This window comes from Scyliorhinus canicula, chromosome 1 (assembly GCF_902713615.1).
Source record: "Scyliorhinus canicula chromosome 1, sScyCan1.1, whole genome shotgun sequence".
Classification (NCBI taxonomy): domain Eukaryota; kingdom Metazoa; phylum Chordata; class Chondrichthyes; order Carcharhiniformes; family Scyliorhinidae; genus Scyliorhinus; species Scyliorhinus canicula.
In genome coordinates, this window is record NC_052146.1 from 143,360,093 (window position 1) to 143,381,442 (window position 21,350).

The 21,350-nt window shown below is 45.6% G+C and overlaps 1 protein-coding gene across 1 annotated transcript in view; it reads right to left on the reverse strand.

The window, feature by feature from the left end:
* The window catches only part of csmd2 (CUB and Sushi multiple domains 2), a 2,254,685-nt gene that overhangs the window by 751,506 nt on the left and 1,481,829 nt on the right, over nt 1-21,350 (reverse strand). Inside the window, exon 7 of the mRNA XM_038801178.1 lies at nt 14,999-15,073. Coding sequence (XP_038657106.1) covers nt 14,999-15,073 — 75 coding nt within the window. The remainder of the gene's footprint in view (nt 1-14,998; nt 15,074-21,350) is intronic.

Genomic DNA, 21,350 nt, shown 5'->3' on the forward strand with positions numbered 1-21,350 from the left:
CTCTGGAGCCGTGTCCGCAATAGATAACGTAGAACATACAGTGCAGAAGGAGGCCATTCGGCCCATCGAGTCGGCACCGACCCACTTAAGCCCTCACTTCCACCGTATCCCCTGAACCCAATAACCCCTCCTAACCTTTTTGGACACTAAGGGCAATTTAGCATGGCCAATCCACCTAACCTGCACGTCTTTGGACTGTGGGAGATAACCGGAGCATCCAGAAGAAACCCACGCAGACACTGCACAGACAGTGACCCAGCGAGGGGTCGAATCTGGGACCCTGGCGCCGTGAAGCCACAGTGCTCGCCTTGTGCTACCATGCTGTCCAAATTAAAATAACTTGGAACACCAACTCTTACTGGAAAATTAGATAATGGTTCATTTATTATTTAACCAATATGCATTTTTAAACGTTTTCTTCATTCTTTTGTTTAGAATATATTATTCTCACACTGCAAAAATCTCTGCGTTGCGGGAATATGTATATTTATACAATTTATTAAGCAAAATTTCCATGTTAGGTTTGACCTTGCAACATCAGACAGTTTTTTTTAATTTGAACTCAGACTTATTGGTTATGTTATTGATTCAAGGTTATTTAATTTTACATGGTAGTGTAATATTCAATTGTGCAAAATTTTGACAGCATCATTAATCCATGTGAAGTAGAACAGCTGACAGCAAGGCTAAAAATACAGTTCAATTAAATCGAAGACACACTCAATATTGCAACGACAAAGAAAGTTAAAACCCTAGATTTCAACAACTGCATTGATATCATGGAATTGAGGAAGCCGGAAATGCAAAAAGCAAAATACTAGCAGTGCCGGTCTGCAAAAGGCCCTGGACAACAAAAGAAACCCTCTCTCTCTGTTCAGATGCTGCTTGACCTACTTTGTCTTTCCAGCAATTTTTGATATTCGAAGCTATACATGAATTATATGACTGATAATAAAGATATTTTTACTTACTAAAATAATACAATAATTAAATAAACTAAAGGGTAAACAATGTAATAACTAACTTCACCAGTCAGTTTTTATCAGCCCCTTTATTTACTGAACTGGTTGTTATCATAGTTATTATGCATTTGTCAAAATGTGTGCATTGTATTAATCAGAACACAACAATACTAATTTTTAAAACCACATTGTTGTCTGGTTAAAGTGGCTTGTAAATACACACAGCGGTATTCGCACGGTGGTGTCATTAACGGTGCATCGCCTGAGATGTATTGACATTTAACTAAAATAAAAGACAAAGACAGATCTTCTGTGGTGTTCAATTTTTGTTGGAAGCCAACATTTTGCAAGATTGTAGAATGGGATAGTCGTATAACTTGAGTTTGTCCAGCCAACTTCCCCGTACAGTGAGTGATGCTGCTCTGTCACGTATACATATTCAGGTGTGAAATTGAAGCTTCAGAAAAATTATCAAGGCAATCAGTGGGAAGACACAAAAAACAATGTTTTAAGCTTTTTAGAAATTAAATGAAAACCATGGGCTGGATTCTACCCTAGCCGGTGTGACGGAGGGTCCCGGAGTAGGGGAGTGGCGCCAACCACTCAGGGGTCGGGCCTCCCCAAAGGTGGGAATTCTCCCCACCTTTGGGGGCCAGCCCCGCGCCGGAGCGGTTGGCACCAGAAGACTAGTGCAAAAAACCGGCGCCCCCGGCAGCGGGGCTGGCCGAAAGGCTTTCGCCGGTCGGTGCATGCACTGGCAGTGACGTCAGCGGCCAGTTGCTGCTGACATCACCACCGGCGCATGCGCGATGTGGGTTTCTCTTCCGCTTCCGCCATGGCGGAGGCCGTGGCGGTCGCGGAAGGAGAAAGAGTGCACCCAGAGCACTGGCCCGGAATCTGAGCGGGGGGCCCCGATCGCAGGCCTGGCCACGGTAGGGGCACCCCCCGGGGTTCGATCGCCCCCCCCCCAGGACCCCGGGACCCGCTCGCGCCGCTGTTCCCGCCGTTACAGAGATGGTTCAAACCTCGGCGGCGGGAGAGGCCTCCCAGTGGCGGGGATTCGGCCCATCCGGGCTGGAGAATCACCGCAGGGGCCTCGCCGAACGGAGTGGCGAGATTCCTGCCACCGCCACTTCCCGGGTGGCGGAGAATCTCTGCCACGGCGGGGACGGGATTTTCAGCGGCCCCAGGCGATTCTCCGACCCTGCTGGGGGTCGGAGAATTTCGCCCCATAGCTCCATCCTGCAAAGTGTTGGTTCCTGCCATTCATTGTGAACATTGCAGTGTCAAAGTGAAGCTTTCAGAGGATAGGTTTAGTCATGAATTTTTCAGACAATGCTAACACAACTTTAGCACAGTGTTGGCAGTAATGCAAACCTGAGAAGAAAATAAAAATCCCATTGTCTTGAATATGTCAGGGCCTTTCCTGTTAATTCCCTTATTTTCCATTTCTTTTATTTTGCTGTTCTCAGTTTTGATCCATGAATGTTTAATGGACATATACCTTTAAGTCGTGCAGAAGAAGTGAGGAACTCAAAAGTTACTAAAAGTTACTAAATTGTAGACTGTGCTAGCTTCTGAACAGTAGAACTTAGACTTTTTGGCACCCGAGAGGTCGGACGGATTTGGTTCGATTGGTTGGCTGGAGGCCAATAAATTGGCCAAAAGACCATGTTCTGCCCAGCAACAGGCTGTGATTGGGTCCTACCCAAGTATGATGGTTTTTAGAGAACCAATGAAAGGGCAGTCTGGTCCTGGACGCTCACCAAAGAAGTTGTGAGTCTCTCTCTATCTCTCTTTTTTCCAGAAAAGCAGTATAGCTGCTGGATTTCTGAATCTACAGAGATCCTGGATGAATCAACAGTGAAAACCATTACAGACTGAAAGCAGAAACCTCAAACTGAAAGCCAAGGCTGAAGGAAGGTGTGCTAGAAGACAGCCACCTGAAGTAAAGACTCTTATCCTTTTACATTCATCACTTTTTTACACCCCTCTTTTCTCTCTGTGTTTGTTTGTCTGTCTCGTGTGTGTGTTTAAAGGATCGGGGGGATGTCGAGTTAAAGAGGAAGGGGTTAAGAATTAGATAACAGTTAACCAGTTGTATTTTCTGCAAATGTCATTATAGTTATTGTTATTAATAAAGATTAATTGTGTTTAAATTTACAAACCTGGTGATTGCACTTATTGGGCAGCCAAGAGCCAAAGACTTTGGGTGTTTTGCTAAGAATTAGTTGTTATTTCAATTGTGTTGCAACTCCTGATCAAGTGGGGCTGGAATTGAACCATGCACTAACCCAGGGGGTCATAACAACAATGAGTAAATCAAATTTGATTGAAAAGGGAAAAATAGGAATACCAAAATCATGTGTTTCTCCCACCCCCTGCGACCACCCCTGCCCTCCACCACCAACAAAAAGAAAGACCAAATTAAAATGACACCTTTGCAGCACATCAGCATAACTGCTGCTGACATACTTCACTGGAGTCTGACATAACACAGAAACAAGTGTTGACTTGTAGGTGGCTAAATAGTGAAGCGTATAAAAATGAGTTTTCACATACATTGATTCAAAATTCACATATAGCTGAAGCTCATGCATATTAATAGTGGACAAAGATTAACATTATCAGTGAATCATTATGATTTGTGTGGCTCAATTTTCGCACATTAACACATGAAGTGTAATATTTGTTGGATAATAATTGGGCACAATCTGCAAAAAAGAAATCAGCAAAAATTGAGCATTGAAAAATAATTCATAATTTCTGTTCACATTTCAGAAAATGTTGGAATTAGAACCCTAAAATGAGTTTTCCAATCTTGGGAAATTGGGGATGCAAAAGCAGTACAGAGATAAATGTTACAGAAAAATACTGCGGATGCTGGAACCTGAAACAAAAACAGAGAAAACTGGATTCAGCAGTTTTGGAAACATCTGTATCAGGGACACTGATCATAGATTTGGTGGCAGTTGTGCAGAACACCTTCATTCAGCCCACGAGCATGACCCCCAACATTCCTGCTTGCTTGCTACTTTAGTTTATCATCTTGTTCTCATGCCCACTGTGCGGCCCAGGCTCGCTGCAATTCTCCAGAAACCCAATGCAAAATGGAGGAGCAACACCTCACCTGCCAATTAGGTATGTTACAGAAGTCAGGATTCAGCATTCAGTTCAACAGCGTTTGACTAAGACCCTTCTCCTCCATCTTAACCTTTTTTTAATATCCCAAACTTATTTTGTTTGACAGCAAAAGCCCTCTCTTCCCCACCTCAACAGGGCTATCTGTCACTTGTTCTTTTGTCTTGCCCTATTTTTGTTGCAGTCGCTCCCTGCTCCGACGAATCATTGTATAATATCATACATTTCCCTCCCTTTTGCTCTTTTTGGAGCAGCTTGTGACAGAGCCTACTAAGGAACAGGCAATTCTGGATTTGGTATGTGTAATGAGGCAACCTTAATCAGGGAACTTAAGGTGACCGAACCCTTAAGGAGCAGTGACCACAATATGATAGAATTTACCCTGCAGTTTAAGGGGGAGAAGCAGCAATCAGATGTAATGGTATGATCATTAAATAAAGGCCCCTACAAAGCCATGAGGGACGAGTTGATTGGAAAAGGAGCCTAGCAGGGAAGACAGTGAAACAGCAATGGCAGGAGTTTTGGGGGGTTATTCGGGCGGCACAACAGAAATTCATCCCAAGGAGGAGGAAACATGCTAAGGGGAGGACAAGGCATCCATGGCTGACGAGGGAAGTCAAGGATAGCATAAAAGCTAAAGAAAAAGCATACAAAGTGGCAAGGATTCGTGGGAAGCCAGAGGATTGGGAAACCTTTAAAAGCGAGCAGAGGACAACTAAAAAAGCAATAAGGGGAGAGAAGATGAAGTATGAGTGCAAGCTAGCTAGTAATATAAAGGAAGATAGGAATAGTTTTTTTCAAAATATATATGGTAAGAGAGAGGCAAAAATAGACAATGGAGCACTGGAAAATGTGGCTGGAGAAGTAATAATAGGAAACAAAGAAAGGGCGGATAAACTGAATAGTTACGTTGCATCAGTCTTCATAATGGAAGACACCAGTGGGATGCCAGAGCTCCAGGAGAACCAGGGGGCAGAGGTGAGTGCAGTGACCATTACTAAGGAGAAGGATCTGGGGAAACTGAAAGATCCGAAGGTGGATAAATCACCTGGACCAGATGGACTACAACCCCAGCGTTCGAAAATAGATAGCTCAGGAAATTGTGAAGGCATTGGTGATGATCTTTCAGGAATCACTGGAGACAGGAATAGTCCCAGAGGACTAGAAAGTGGCTAATGTAACACCCCTGTTTAAGAAGAGAGGGAGACAGAAAATGGGATATTATAGGCCGGTTAGCCCGACTTCGGTCATTGGTCAGATTTCACATTCCATTATTAAAGATGAGGTTGTGGAGGACTTGGAAGTGCATGATAAAATAAGTCTGAGTTAGCACGGCTTCGTCAAGCTGAGGTCATGTCTGACAAATCTGTTGGAGTTCTTTGAGGAAGCAACAAGGAAGTTAGACAAATGAGAACCAGTGGATGTGATTTATTTGGATTTCCAGAAGGCCTTTGAAAAGGTGCTACATAGTAGACTGTTAATTAGAATTAGAATTAGAACAGTACAGCACAGAACAGGCCCTTCGGCCCTCAATGTTGTGCTGAACAATGATCACCCTACCCAAGCCCACGCATCCACCCTATACCAGTAACACAACAACCCCCGTTAAGAGCCCATGGTGTTAAGAGTAAGATCCTGGCATGGATAGAGGATTGGCTGACTGGCAGAAGGTGGATATAAAGGGGTATTTTTCAGGATGGCAGCCGGTGACTAGAGGTGTACCTCGGGTGGGTGCTGAGACCACAACTTTTCACAATATATATTTTAATGATCTGAAGGAAGGAACTGAAGGCACTGTTGCTAAGTTTGCAGATGATACAAAGATCTGTAAAGTGGCAGGTAGTATCGAGGAAGCAGTCGAGCTGTAGGAGGACTGAGACAGGCTAGGAGAGTGGGCAAAGGAGTGGCAGATGGAATACAATGTCGAAAAGTGTGGGATTATGCACTTTGGAAGGAGAAATGGAAGCGTAGACTATTTTCTAAATGGGAAGATGCTTAGGAAATCAGAAGCACAAAGGGACTTGGGAGTCCTTGTTCATGATTCCGTTAAGGTTAACGTGCAGGTTCAGTTGGCAGTTCGGAAGGCAATGCAATGTGAGCATTCATGTCGAGAGGGCTAGAATACAAGACCAGGGATGTACTTCTGAGACAATATAAGTCTCTGGTCGGACAATATTTGGAGTATTGTGAGCAGTTTTGGGCCCCGTATCTAAGGAAGGATGTGCTGGGCTTGGAAAGGGTCCAGAGGAGGTTCACAAGAATAATCCCTGGAATGAAGAGCTTGTCATATGAGGAACAGTTGAGGACTCTGCATCTGGACTCATTGGAGTTTAGAAGGATGATGGGGGATCTTATTGAAACTTATAAGATACTACGTGGCCTAGATAGAATGGACGTGGAGAGGATGTTTCCACTTGTAGGAAAAACTAGAACCAGAGGACAGCATCTCAGACTAAAGAGACGATCCTTTAAAACAGAGTTGAGGAGGAATTTCTTCAGCCAGAGTGTCATGAATCTGTGGAACACTTTGCCGCAGAAGGCTGTGGAGGCCAAATCACTGACTGCCTTTAAGACAGAGATAGATAGGTTCTTGATTAGTGAGGGGATCAGGGATTATGGGGAGAAGGTAAGAGAATGTGGACGAGAAAATTATCAGCCATGATTGATTGGTGGAGCAGACTTGATGGACCGAGATGCCCAATTCTGCTCCTATGTCTTATGGTCTTATGAAGAAGGGTCATGCAGAATCGAAATGTTAACTCGGTTTCCATTCCCTATGGATGCCGCCAGACCTGCTGAGTTTTTTCAGCTTTCTTTGTTTCTGTGATATAGATAATTATATTTTGTTTCCTTAGAAGTGTTAAGCTTCCATTCAACTAATGGGGCCACTTGTCAGGAGGGCTCTCCCAATCTTCAAAGGTAGTTTAGCAATATAATTGCACTTGGGGTCAGATTTGCGCTATTGAGGCAGTTAGCACAAGTCAGGAAATCTACCAACTCCGCAAATGCACCTTAGTTTAAAGGGCCCCGTTACAGCCAGGCTTTGCTCCGGTGGAGGGGATGACAGGATAGAATCAAACCCGCGGATGCCAGGAGCAAATCATGGGTAGCCATGAGGGCTGGCGAGTGCCATGCGGATTGGTTCGAACGCTAGCCTTGATATTGTCCCGGTCACAATAAAAATAGTTAGGCCCTTTAGCTCTCACCCCTCTCATGCCCTCAACTCTCATGCCCTCAACAATGCCCTGTGCCACATCCATGGCCCCCATTCAGAATGAGGCATTTGGTAACTGTCTCAGTATAAACACATGGCCTGACATGGGGTTCTCCAACTCTGCTCATTAAGGAATACCTGCCTAAGTTCTGAGACTCATAAATGCTTTAGAATAGAATACTATTCTAGTATTCAAGGGAAATGCTGTTTATCAATTTCATTGATGATTTTTGAGGCTATAACTATTAAGGTAGATAAAGGGAACTAGTAGATATAGTATACCTGGATTTCCAAAAGACTTTTGATAAGATGTGGTATAAAAGGTTAATAGGCAAAATAAGTGCACATGGAATTAGGGAGATAGAGGGCGGGATTCTCCCAACGGGAGACTGAGGGCGAAATTCTCCGCAACGGCCGATGCCGGAGCGAAACCCGGAGTGTTTCACTCCGGCGTCGGAGGCCGTCCCTCGCCCCCTATTCTCCCCTCCCCCCCTCTCCCCCCCCCCCCCCCCCCCCCCCGGGGGGGGGGGGGGGGGGGGGGGCTAGGAGTGGCATTGAAGGAAACTCGGGCGCCGAGCCTTGACACTTGTGTCAAAGCGGCGCGCTGAGAATGACGCGGCCGGCGGCGCCTAAGTGACGTCAGCCGCGCATGCGCAGGTTGGCTGGCTCAAACCCGCGCTTGCACGGTTGCCGTATTCCCCTCCGCTGCCCCGCAAGACGTGGCGGCTTGATCTTGCGGGGCGGCGGAGGGGAAAGAGTGCGTCTCTTAGAGACGCCGGCCCGACGATCGGTCGGCACCGATCGCGGGCCAGTCCCCTCACTAGCACGCCCGTGGTGCTCGATACCTTCTCCACCCCCCACAGCCCCCACACTTACCTGTCGCGCGATGTTCACGCCGGCAGCGACCAGGTGTGGTTGCCGCCGGCGTGAACCCGTCGGGGTCATCAGGCCACTTGGCCCATTTGGGCCGGAGAATCGGCGGTCGGCGGGAAAAACGGCGAGCGGCGATTCTCCGAGCAACGTGTTGCAAAATGCGACACGCCATTTTGGGGGGGGGGGTGGGGAGCAGTGAATCGCACCCTAAGTGCCGATGCCGGAGTGAAATCCAGAGTGTTTCACTCCAGCGTCGGAGGCCGCTCCTCGCCCCCTATTCTCCCACCCCTAGGGGGCGAGGAGCGGGGCCGCGTCATTTACGCGCGCCGGGCCTTGGCGCCACGTAAAAGAGGCGCCGCGTAAATTACGCGGCTGTTGCTGCATAAATGACATCACCCGCGCATGCGCAGGTTGGCCGGCGCCAACCCCGCATGCGTGGTTGCTGTCCGCCCCGCAGGCGCCCCGCAAGAAATGTCAGAGTGATCTTGCGGGGCATCAGAGGAAAGGGGTGCGTCCTTCAGAGAGGCCGGCCCACCAATCGGTGGGCACCGATTGCGGGCCTGACCCCTTTTGAGCGCCCCCCCGGTGCTCGATCCCCCCCCCCCCACATGCCGCCCCTGCAGTGTTCCTGCGCTATTCACGCCGGCAGCAACCCGGTGTGGTCGGCGCCGGTGGGAACACGTCGTATTGGGCAGGCCGGTGGTCCGTGCCGGAGAATCGCCTCTCACCCGTTACAAACGGCGAGCGGCGATTCTCCGAGCGGCCAGCCGTAAATCTCGCCGTGCCGGTTTGTGGGGGGGTGGGAGAATCGCATGCGGGTGACGGAGCGGCGTGGTGGTACTTGCCCGCCGCCCCTGCGATTCTCCCACCCGGTGTGGGGGGGGGGGGAGGGGACAATTGCGCCCATATTAACATGGATAGAGGATTGGTAAACAGATGGGTAGCAGAAAATGGGCATAAATTAGGCTTTTCAAGCTGGTAGATAGTGATAGTTGAATACCACAAGGGTCAATTCTGAGACCTCAACTATTTACACTCTATATTAATATTAATAGAGCAGCATGGTGGCACAGTGGTTAGCACTGCTGCCTCACAGCACTAGGGACCCGGGTTCGATTCTGAACTTGGGTAACTGTCTGTATGGAGTTTGTATGTTCTCTGCATGGATTTCCTCCAGGTGCTCAAGTTTCCTCCCACAGTCCAAAGATGTGCAGGTTAGGTGGATTGGCCTTGCCAAATTGCCACTTAGTGTCCAAATGTTGGGTGGGGTTACGGGCATGAGGCGGGAGAGTGGGCTGAGGTAGGGTGCTCTTTCAGGGGATCGGAGCAAATTCGAGAGGGCAAATGGCGTCCTTCTGTGATTTTATGATTCCAATGAGTTAGATGAAGAAAGAGAGAGTAATGTATGTAAATTTGTTGATGAGACAAAGTGAGCTGGAAAGCTTAGCTATTTGGAGGACAGAGAGAATTTAAAGAGATATAGGATGTGAGTCTTTTGATTTCATTTTCAGTGTCACCACCACTGGGAAAACAGGAGTCTCAGAACTGCAGAGGTGGAATTCAATGTCATTTTAACACATTTTTGGAGAGGGGCAGCTTTTGTGCAGCTTTGGGAGGGATGGAGCCAAAACTCAGTGACATCCCACTCCACCAAAATCGGGATGCCATTTTATGGATACTAAATTTAAAGATGTCCAAATCTGCACACTCAACTCAAACTGTGGCCCAACAGATCTTCTGTACAAATTTATTACCACTGTTTTTATTTAAGAAACCCTAAACATAAAGGACGAAATACATCATAAGAACCTGTGCTCATACAGTGTGATCTTTAGGTCACATCACACCTTGCACAGTGTAGCCAGTTCTGGCGACAATTCTCCAGCCCCGCTCGTGCAGACACAAATTGCGTTTTGGCCCAAGACTCTCACAAGAGAGCCATAACTCGATTTGCACCGGTGAGAAATCATTTTGAGATTCCCACCCCTGGCCAGCGACATAATTTGATTCATGGTCTTGTCGGGCGTGAACCGGATTAGCATATTAATATTCTTTTTTTCTTCTTCCTTTTAAAAAAAATTTAGAGTACCCAATTATTTTTTCCAATTAAGGGGCAATTTAGCGTGTTCAATTCACCTAACCTGCACATCTTTGGGTTGTGGCGGCAAAACCCACGCAGACACGGGGAGAATGTGCAAACTCCACACGGACAGTGACCCAGAGCCGGGATTCGAACCCAGGTCCTCAGCGCTGTAGGCAACAATGCTAAGCACTGTGCCACCGTGCTGCCCTTTATTAATATTCTAATTTAAATATGCAGAATTGGCTTCAAGCCAAATTCATCCAGCTCCTCACCGGCACAAAGTGAACCCAAAGGGAATCACTATTATTCTCCAAAAACAGAGGATTGGCGTAATGACAATGCTGAGGGGCTCAGAGACCATTGAAAACTTTGGGTGGTCAGGAAAATGCTGGAAAGTGCCCCAGCACTGCCCCTTAGGATCTTGGTTGTGCCAACCTTGCACTGCCAAGAGGTGAGGCCTGTGTAGGGGGCCTGAAGGGGGAGCCCTGAATGTAGGGTGCATTCTACAACACCAAAGCAGGGTGTCACTTACTTGTGGGGAGGGTCACGCCGGATAACAGTGGTTGGGGGCGTTTTTACCTTCAAGTGACTGAGGGATCACCTTACCGAATTATGTATTCAAAATAATCAGATTCAGAAATGTATAGATTCAGAAAATTACTTCGAACTATGATAATTGGACAGCGGATCACAGGTTCAAAGTAACAAGATCAAAGTTGGTGAGAGTATTAACAAAAAAATATTGGAGCTTATAACAAAGGCAATGTATTAATTGTGGGGGATTTCAACCTTCAGATCATAGAATTTACAGTGCAGAAGGAGGCCATTCAGTTCATTGAGTCTGCACCCTACCCAAGATCAACACCTCCACCCTATCCCCATAACCCAGTAACACCACCCAACACTAAGGGCAATTTTGTACACTAAGGGCAATTTAGCATGGCCAATCCACCTAACCTGCACATCTTTGGACTGTGGGAGGAAACCGGAGCACCCGCAGGAAACCCACGCACACACGGGGAGGATGCGCAGACTCCGCACAGACAGTGACCCAAGCCGGAATCGAACCTGGGACCCTAGAGCTGTGAAGCAGTTGTGCTATCCACAATGCTACCATAGAATTTACAGTGCAGAAGGAGGCCATTCAGCCCATCGAGTCTGCACCGGCTCTTGGAAAGAGCACCCGACCCAAGGTCAACAACTCCACCCTATCCCCATAACCCCATAATCCAGTAACCCCACCCAACACTAAGGGAAATTTTTGGACTCTAAGGGCAATTTATCATGGCCAATCCACCTGACCTGCACATCTTTGGACTGTGGGAGGAAACCGGAGCACCCGGAGGAAACCCATGCACACACGGGGAGGATGTGCAGACTCCGCACAGACAGTGACCCAAGCCGGAATCGAACCTGGGACCCTGGAGCTGTGAAGTGATTGTGCTATCCACAATGCTACCGTGCTGCCCTGGGTTGGACTGGGACAATCAAATTGGTAACTGTGGTCTAGAGTATGAGTTTGTGGAATGTTTATGTGACAGATTTTTTGACCAATACATTTTGGAACCAACTAAGAATGAAGCTATCGTAGATCTGGTATTATGTAATGAAGCAGAATTAATTAATATTGCCACTGTACAAGATCCACTGAGAATTAGTGATCATAATACCATTGGATTTCAATTGCTGGTAATCTTTGGCAAGGCCACCTCGCCAAATGAGCAACACCATTATGGGCTCACCAAATTCCATCCCCCCTCCCTCCTCCCCCCCAACCTTAAGGGCCCCTACCAGGCAATCCCCCTGCAGCACCTACTTTAAATCCCCCTCATTACCCCACGTCAGGCCCTTCCGGGCGAAAACCTTATCGGGGCCGGCAGAGCAGGCTGGGAGACTCGCAGTACGTATGACACCCGGCTAGAATTCTGATTTGGCCCTCACATCCAATTCAATAGGCTTTTGTGAATCTCAGCTGGGGCTGGTGGCCCTGGAGACTTGCCCCAATGCATAGTTTAAGTGAGGAGGCAATAAGGTGCCAGCTGGATTATGATGTCAGGAAGTGTGAAGTTATTCAATGTTATTCAATTTGGTCAAAATAATACAAAAGAATACGTTTGTAAAAAGTGAGAGACTCGTAGGTGTTGTTGTTCAGCAGATTTGGGTGTGCTTGTAAAAGGAATGTAAAATGTCTACATACAAGTGCAGCAAGCAAATAAGAAGGCAAATTAAATATTGGCTTTTATTGCAAGGGGTTTGGAGTACAGGAGTAAAGGAGTCTTGCTGAGGTGTTAGTGTCCTTTCTTTTGATTTCCCTTTATTCCCATTTCTTTTGTTTAATTTGATTAATTTTGGTCTGGGGACTCATAATCGGACTTATGCTAAGACAGTCTGCTGGTCAGCACAGTGTGTTCCACGATTTAGTTTTTTCGAGAGGAGAATTCAGACTCATCGGTGCCGAGGGAAAATGAAGAACCAGCTTCGGAGGAAGTTGGTTCGATTGGCTGGCTGGCAACATGTGTGTTGGCCACGGAAAGTGTTCTAGCTAACAACAGTCAGTGATTGGTTCCTGCGACGTCCTTCTGAGGGAGCCGGTCAGAAGTGATTAGACCCTGACAGTAGAAGGAGTTTTCTCTCTGCTGAAGTAAAGGACTGTTTTATTGTTCTAAAACCAGCGAGTGCCTGACACATTTTTATGATCTAGATTAAATGGTCTTGACTCTACAAAAAAACTAACAACCTTGCCAGAGAAAACCCTCTCAAGCTTAAAAGGAAGAAGCAATGAAGCGAAAGCTTGAACTCTTGAAAGAATTTAATTGAAAACCATCATAGTGCATCGGAGATATTTTATCCTTTTTACTTTATTGTCATTCTCCTTCCCGCTCCAGATTTTTGTCAATTTAATTATATACTTGCTAAATAATAAGAGGTTATTTGTGTTAAATTTACAAACCTGGCGACTGTAGTTTACTGAGCTTAGCCAAGATCCTCAGGTTTTTAAAAATAACATCTAATTTCACTTGCGTTGTGACTCCGGGTCCAGTGGGGCTGGAATTGACCAAGCACTAGCCCAGGATCTCATGACAGGCGTTTGCTGAGACCACATCCAGAGTACCACATGCAGTTCTGGTCTCCACATTTAAAAAAAGATATACTTGCATTGGTGGCGGTACAACCAAGGCTCACCAAATTAGTCCCTGGGATAAGAGAGTTGTTCTATGATGAGAGGCTGAGCAGAGTCAGAGGCAATCTCATTGAAACATACATGATTCTGAAGGGGCTTGATAGAGCATATGCTCTTGATTGTTTCCACTGATTGGGGAATCCAAAATGCGGGGCCAAAGTCTCAGCATAAGGGGCCAATCATTCAGGACTGAGATGAAGGGAAATTACTTCACTCAAAGGGTTGTGAAACCCTGGATTTCTCTGCCCCAGAGGGTTGTGTATGTTCTATCATTGAATGCACTTAAGACAGGGATGGGATTAAGACTCAATGAATCAGGGATATGAGGAAACGACAGGGAAGTGGAGCTGAAGCCCAAATCAGCCATTGAATGGCAGAGCAGGCTCAAAGGGCCATATGATCTACTCCTGCTCCTATTTCTTGAGGTCAGCACCGTCTTCTTCATCCATATGGAATGGATTTCCTGATAGCGAGGGTGTTCCCTTCCTCATTGAAGTGAAAGCCCCATAATATTCAGCAAAAAAAATGGTTGCCCTGATGTGGTTGAAAGAATTTGCTGATTTCTATTGACAGGTGATCTCGATAATATGGCTTTTGTCATCCATATTTAACCTGAGACTTCGCTATCCAGGATAGCCAATGAATTACAATGAAACTTTTGTCTGCATTGTGAATCAGCATCATATGACTTAGAGGAAACTCTGAGCCTCAAAAAACTTGAGGGTAAGGGCAGCACGGTGGCGCAGTGGTTAGCATTACTGCCTCACGGCGCTGAGATCCCAGGTTCGATCCCGGCTCTGGGTCACTGTCCGTGTGGAGTTTGCACATTCTCCCTGTGTTTGCGTGGGTTTTGCCCCCACAACCTAAAGATGTGCAGGGTAGGTGAATTGGCCATACTAAATTGCCCTTTAATTGGAAAACATTAATTGGGTACTCTAAATTTATTTTTCTTTAAACTTGAGGGTTGCAGCTTCTCTCCATTGTTTGAAGGTTCAGCTGAACTTTTTTCCTGTTTTGTTGATGGACTGATAACCTTAGTTATGTTTATGAAGAATATATTTGCACATCTTGGACAATTCTTCAAATCACTGATTGTTCCAAAGTTTAATTGAAAGAAGAAAGGGAGGCGGTAAATAGGATTCAGAAAATTACTTATCTGTTTCTCAGTTTAATGAAACTAAATCTCAATATTATTAAGCTACTGCATGATACATTCTCAATCTGGCCTGCATGGTGCATTTTATCAGCCCAGCTGATTAGTTGGATGCTGTTTACATCTACACAATGAACTTCTAGTCTCGGCAAGCTCATCGAAGGAAGGAAGCAGAGTCCAGGTAACTCCTCACAATGAATGGAGAGAGATTGGCAGCACATCACCCTGTCCCTTTATCGGATGGAAAACAATAATCCCACAAAAGAGGATTGGGGAGAGTAAAATAAAAAGTTAGAAAAATAAAGTTTATTTGGAATACAAAACTCAACAGGATTCAAATTATTTTTTAGCTCAAAGTTCAAACTGGAAAACGGAGATCAGAACAACTTACAAACTGAGGGTTTCTGGTTGTCTTTGCTGGGAAGTAACTTTACTCCTCGGGACTTCAGTTCAATCAACTTTTTAACTGAAAGAAAGAACATTTGAATGAGTCATTCACAATCATATACTATGCATTTCAGAACAACAATTTATATTTACACAGCATATGTAATGTAAAACAATACCGCAAGGCGTTTTGCAGGAGTGTCATTAAACACAATGAGACATTGATCCACATAAGGTAAATGAGGGCAGATGCCCAAAGATTTAGCTGAACAGGTAGGTTTTAAAGCGGGTCTCAAAGGAGGAAATCGAGGGAGAGCGTTGGAGAGGTTGAAGGGGGGGAATTCCAAAGCTGAGGGCTTAGCCAGCTGAAGATATGGCATCAATGGGGCATTAGCCAACTGAAGATATGGCATCAATGAGGCATTCAATTGGGGAACCTCATGTGGTGGTATGATCAGCATAGCTGCCTGCCATTGGTGCAGAACACCGGCTTACTCGGTCATGTGCCTCTCGACCGGTTGGTTGAGACCAGTCATGTGACGGCTCCCCGATTGGTCGAGAGGCTGAGTTAACCCCGCCTCCAGGGCAGGGTATAAATACCCGGTACTCCCAGCGGTCGTCCTTCTACTGTAATCAACCGCAGGGCTAACATCTAGTAGATTAAAGCCATACTTTTGTTCAGCAACTCGTCTCGCGTTCAATTGATGGTACATCACCTCACTACCACCTTCGTAAGGGCAATTAAGGATAGGCTTCAAATGCTGGCCTTGCCAGAAAACTCACATCTCAAGCAAGTTTATAAAGGGCAGGGTTAGATGAGTGCAGATATCTTAGAGAGTTCAAGATTGTTGAAGCTACTGTGACAGAATTTAGAGGGGGGAGGGGCAGGGATGGTGGCGGTTGAGGCCACAGGGAGATTTGAAAACAAAGATAAGAAATTAAAAACTGAGGTGATGCATAATAGAGTCAATGTTTGTCAGCGAGCACGGGAGCAATAGGTGAATAGGGTTTGGGGCAAGTTAAGACACGGTCAGCAGCATTTTGGATGGCCTCACGTTTTCAAGGGCTAGACGAGCCAGGAGTGTATTGGCATAGTCAAGTCTAGAGGTACCAAAAGCAAGAAAGAGGATTACAGGAGCAGGTGAGCTGAGATGAGCAAAATTAGGGCGATGTTACGGTGGTGGAAATAGGTAGCCTTAATATTGGTGAGGATGTGTTGGAAGAAGTTCACCTTGGGGACAAATATGACAGCAAGTTGCAAACAATCCGATTTGGTCTCAGATACTTGCCAGGGAAAGTAATAGAGTAGGTTGCTGGGGAATTGAGTTTGGAACTGTAACCAAAGACATTGGTCGGGATTTTCCACCCTGCCATGGTGGAACCTGCTGCAGGTGATGCCGCAGACCAGCCGAAAGTCCATTGACATTGAAAATCCCGACCAATTACTTCATATTTCTAATAATTAGTGAGAGGAAATTTAATGTTCATGCATTACTGTGTGTCAGATATTGGGAGGGGGGGGGCGGGGGGGAAGATTTTCCGGCTGTTCTCACCAGCAGGATCCCCCTGTCCCACCAGTGACGAACCACCGCTGAGCGTTTCCATGCGGAAGTGGGTGCATTCAAGAGGAAATCCCATTGACTGTGGCGGCACCAGAAGATCCCACTGCTGGCCAACGGCAGGCCACCTCCCGCCACCAAGAAATAGGTCACGGGAGTGCGGAAACCCATCCCCCCATCCCCATGCAATCTGACAATTTAATGCCAGTGGAGGAGTCAAAGATGGCGGTGAGGGAAAACGATATTATCAGCATACAGGTGAAAATTAACAATGTATTTTTGGATTATGTGACACAGGACAGCGTGCAAATGTGAAATAGGAGGGGATCAAGGTCAGATTGGGAGGGGGGGGTGAGGCAGAGATAAAAGTGTTGGCGCATCTTGAGGGAAGATAGGACTAAAATGTAATATCTGCACAGGACATACGGACTGGGAATGTTTGTCTTTCCAGTGGTCCTTGCGTAGTATGAACTTCCCCACTGGAAGCAGGGTATCTCAATTACTCAGTATATATAAGGTCGATCAGTAAGGCACCGACCAAGCAGGTATCTGGCAGCGGTCTACCAGGATGTGTATGTATGTCGTTTGTAAATAAAACATTGTTCTTATTTTTACACACTGTGGACTCCCCGTGTCCTTATTAAACAGAACACTTTGTGAATGTTAAACTCAATTGACGTTTGTATCAATTCTCAGGTTTACTAAATACATTATCAGCATTGACTCACTCAAAGCTGTTATTGGTGCTTTGCAGAGCGAGAAGTATCCCTATATAGTAATACAATGTACCAGAGAGGGAAACTAGAAGTCGGGCTGTACCTTTGTGAGATAGATAACAAGTTGCTTGGGCTTGATTATAGACAATACTTCGGTCAAAAAATCCATAAAGGTTGGGAGGCAAAAGGGAAAAAGTGGTCATTACTTTCCACCTGGTGAGATATGGATTTTTTTGCCTGATATGAATATACAGCCATGAGCTATTCCATCGCTCTAGTGTAGGTCTTGGAATCACACTACAATAACATTTTCACCACCTGCATTAATAAACACTCTTCACAATTAATACAGCCATGATGGAATTTATTTCTATTGGTCAGAAACTAGTTATAAACTTAATTACACATGGATAATTTCTCGAAAAAAAATTTTTTTCTGCTGGTGCCATCTCTTGTTAATCTTCATATTATCCAATATAATCTAGAAAGGGAACGAACTATCGTGACTATTCACATTCCTGTAAGTACTGTTTTTCTTTAAACATAAAGAAAATAGGCTGGATTCTCTGTTGCGTCAGCAGCCCAGGGATTCCTGAAGGTGTGGGGTGGCCCACAATGGGAAACCCCATTGGCCGGCTGGCAAGATGGAGAATCCTGGGGGCGCACCTCACCTAAATTTGGGACTGGATTCTCTGGTCGACGACGTCAAAATCGCGATCGGTGATCGACCGGAGAATCCAAGTTTCCCACGAAGTAGGGAGCGACGCCGCTTTTGTAATGCTCTGCCCCCTCCAAAGCGGCATACTCTGCGAGTACATTGTGCCAAATATCGACAGCGTCAGCACATTGGCTGAGGCCCACCCCCCGATGCTCCGCCCCCGACCGGACGAGTTCTCGACGGCGTGAGACACGTGTGGTCTCACCCGTCGGGGACGTGGTGTGGCGGCTGCGGACTCAGTCATAGACCTGCCACAGTCCGGGAAGGGCTGAACTGCAGGTAGGGGGGACATTATTTGGGGCTGGGGGCACTGTGGGGGGGTGGTCCCAGGCACACGAGCCAGCCGAAGGTGGGGACTATTTTGAGGGCCGGGCCCGCGAGCGGCCGCCGCCATGTAGCACGGCGCAGTCGCTGAAGGCTGCTGCTGTGCGCATGCGCGGCCACGTACCCGGCAATTCTCTGGGGCGTTTCGACAGCTAGAGCCGGATGCTCTACACTGCCATCCTGCTAGCCCCCAGCAAAACGGGGAATCGGTGGCTGTTTTGCGCTAGTTTTTCTGGTGTAAAATGTTACCGTTCCCATGCCGATGTGGGGACATAGCCCAAAAATTGGAGAATTCAGCCTCTGGTGCGACGGGATGGAGAATCCCGCCCGTAGTTTCGGGAACTAGTCAGTCAAGTTGTCCGGAATACTGAGGAGAAATCTGAGAGTCACAGATCTGGGCATTTCCCCACTAAACCAGCACAATGAAATGATAACCACCCAAATACTATGCAATTAGCTCAAGGGATTTTCTTACATTTCTGCAACAAAACTGAAACTGTTGTGTTATGCTGCTTCAGATAACACAGGCTGCTACTTGATGCAGTCTTAACTAAAGGATGCTCCAGACTCTGAAATGAGTTCAACGTTTTCATTGAACTATTAATACAGTTCTCAAATGAGTTTGACTCTCTGCTAATTTAACTGTAGTAACTCAGTCTAACTGTACCAGCTTGCTCTCAACCACGTGCTGGGGTGCGATGCTGCTGATCAACCCTGTCTAATCTCTAGATGTCTGACTGTGGAAAGAGGCAGGGTTTGAGTGCCTCATTCCTTTTATAGTGTTTATGTCATGCCCCCTAGTGGTGATGCCACCTCTGAGTGACCTGACTGTCCATTGGTTGTGTCCTATTCTGAGTGTTCATTGGTTGCATGTTTGCATATCATGACAGAATCCATACAAAAATAATCATGCACATATAGATCCTTAAAAATACTTTGAGAACAATGTTGTACTGAAAAAATAAACTGCAAGCAAATCTCTGGATCTAATTTGCCTTTAAAGCTTGTGATATTTTCATGTTGTGTAATGTTAGTAAGAAGAGTTTAGCACAAATTTCTCACTTCATATTTATGACAATTTTCTTCAGCTAACTTTAGCAAAGAGAGGAAAATATGCCTGTGGGGGATTTTTTTTTAGAGTTAGCCAGGTTCTAGTGTGTATCGCAGGAAACTAGCTTATTCACACAAAAAGAGCGAGATTCTTAGGGTAGTTAGAATAAAAAACAATGCAATGGGTGACACCCACACACGGTCTTTGGTGCCATCAAGAAATTGCTCTTCAGGTTGAAATACATTGGCCAGTGTTTCTATTACCTCTTCAAGCAAAACAGATGTTGGATCATAACTGGTTCTAAACAATAGGATGGTCATGTCTCGGACTGAATTCCTGAGCTTTCTTCTTCATGGTGAATCAGGCAAAATGTTATCTTCTGAATTTCTGCTATGCCTTCACTATAGTTGCCTGATTGTGGCTAATAAGCCTTAAATAAACTTTAGGGGCTGATTTTGGACAGTGGGCTAAAACAGCTAGATTGTAATGCGGAACAAGGCCAGCAGCGCGGGTTCAATTTCCGTACCGGCCTCCCCGAACAGGCGCTGGAATGTGGCGACTAGGGGCTTTTCACAGTAACTTCATTGAAGCCTACTTGTGACAATAAGCGATTATTTTTATTATTAAATCAAACTACTGAAGTATTTACAGGTTTGTTACGTGACATTGCTGAAACAGTGATTTTCCAAAGAACTCTCATTTTCTGTAATTTGTACGATTCATTTTAATTTGACAAAAAATGTTTAAGTTAATTTAATACAAACTCCAGTTGCTCACGCATAAATCATATTGAAGAAATAGCAAAATTGCCCCAAATCCGAAATAAATGACACAGATTAAAGACCACTGAATAATGAACATTGTTATCATGGTTTATGACCAAAGCCAGCAGCACAGTATGTGGGGGAATAATGTCAGGCTGAACAATTGTCTGGCATCTGAGGTTGGCTATATTGGAGGATAACTCATCTATTTTCTCTCAACAAATCATTATTTTATTTCAGTATGACAAGAAAAGCAACTTCTGGTTCTTTTACAAAAGTGACAACACTTCAAAAGTACTTCATTTCAGTCCTGTAGTTGTGGAAGTTGCTATATGAGTGCATGTTGTCCTTAAACTGTCCTTAATGAAACAAAAAGCTCAAAGTGCTTCACGAAAGTCAAAAGAAAAAATGGATATGAACACTTTTGGGAGAACATAAAAAAGATGGATAGGAAAGCATTTGCTAAAAGGTCAGAGTGCTGGCAACAGTAGACACAAATACCGAGCTTTGAGGAGGTTAGTTAATGGAAGAGAGATAAGCAGGCAAAGGAATTTAGTGTGACTGGTCCAGAGTCTAACACAGAGAGAAATGATAGGTTGATTGCCAAGGAGAGGGTGTGTAAAAGAGGCTGCAGTTAGAAGACAGTCGGCATGTGCTGAAAGATAGACTAGAAGAAGGTGGTGAGACTTCAAAGAGCAAGCCCATCGAGAGACCTGTGAGTGAGGACAAGGATTTTGAAATTTGGGGAATGAGGCCAATAGCAATTGGCAAGCACAGGGTGAAACGGAAGTCGATTGAAAGGCTGCAGATTAAAGCAATGCAGTTTTGGATCAGTTGCAACTTATGAAGCATGGAGCTCCGAAGACTAGTGAGGAAAATACAAGATTAATCAAATTCCAAAGTGAAGGTGTGGATAAGTGCTTCTGAATGTGAGATCGAGAGTGGAAGTGGGTGATGATGCACTGGTGGAAATAGAAGGCCTTGGAGACAGAATGTGAGGTTTGAAGTTCATATCAGAGACAAGTGGACCATTGAATTTTGCACACTGTCAGGTTTAATCTGAACAGACAGCCAAGGGCAGGAACGGAATTGTGGAATAAGATGCTGAGATTTTGTGGAAAGTGTTACAAAATGGTATCAGTGTTGGTGGTGTTGAATTGAAGAAAGCCTTGACCATTTAGTACTTGCTAACAACTGAGCAGTCATCGATGATTGCAGACTGGT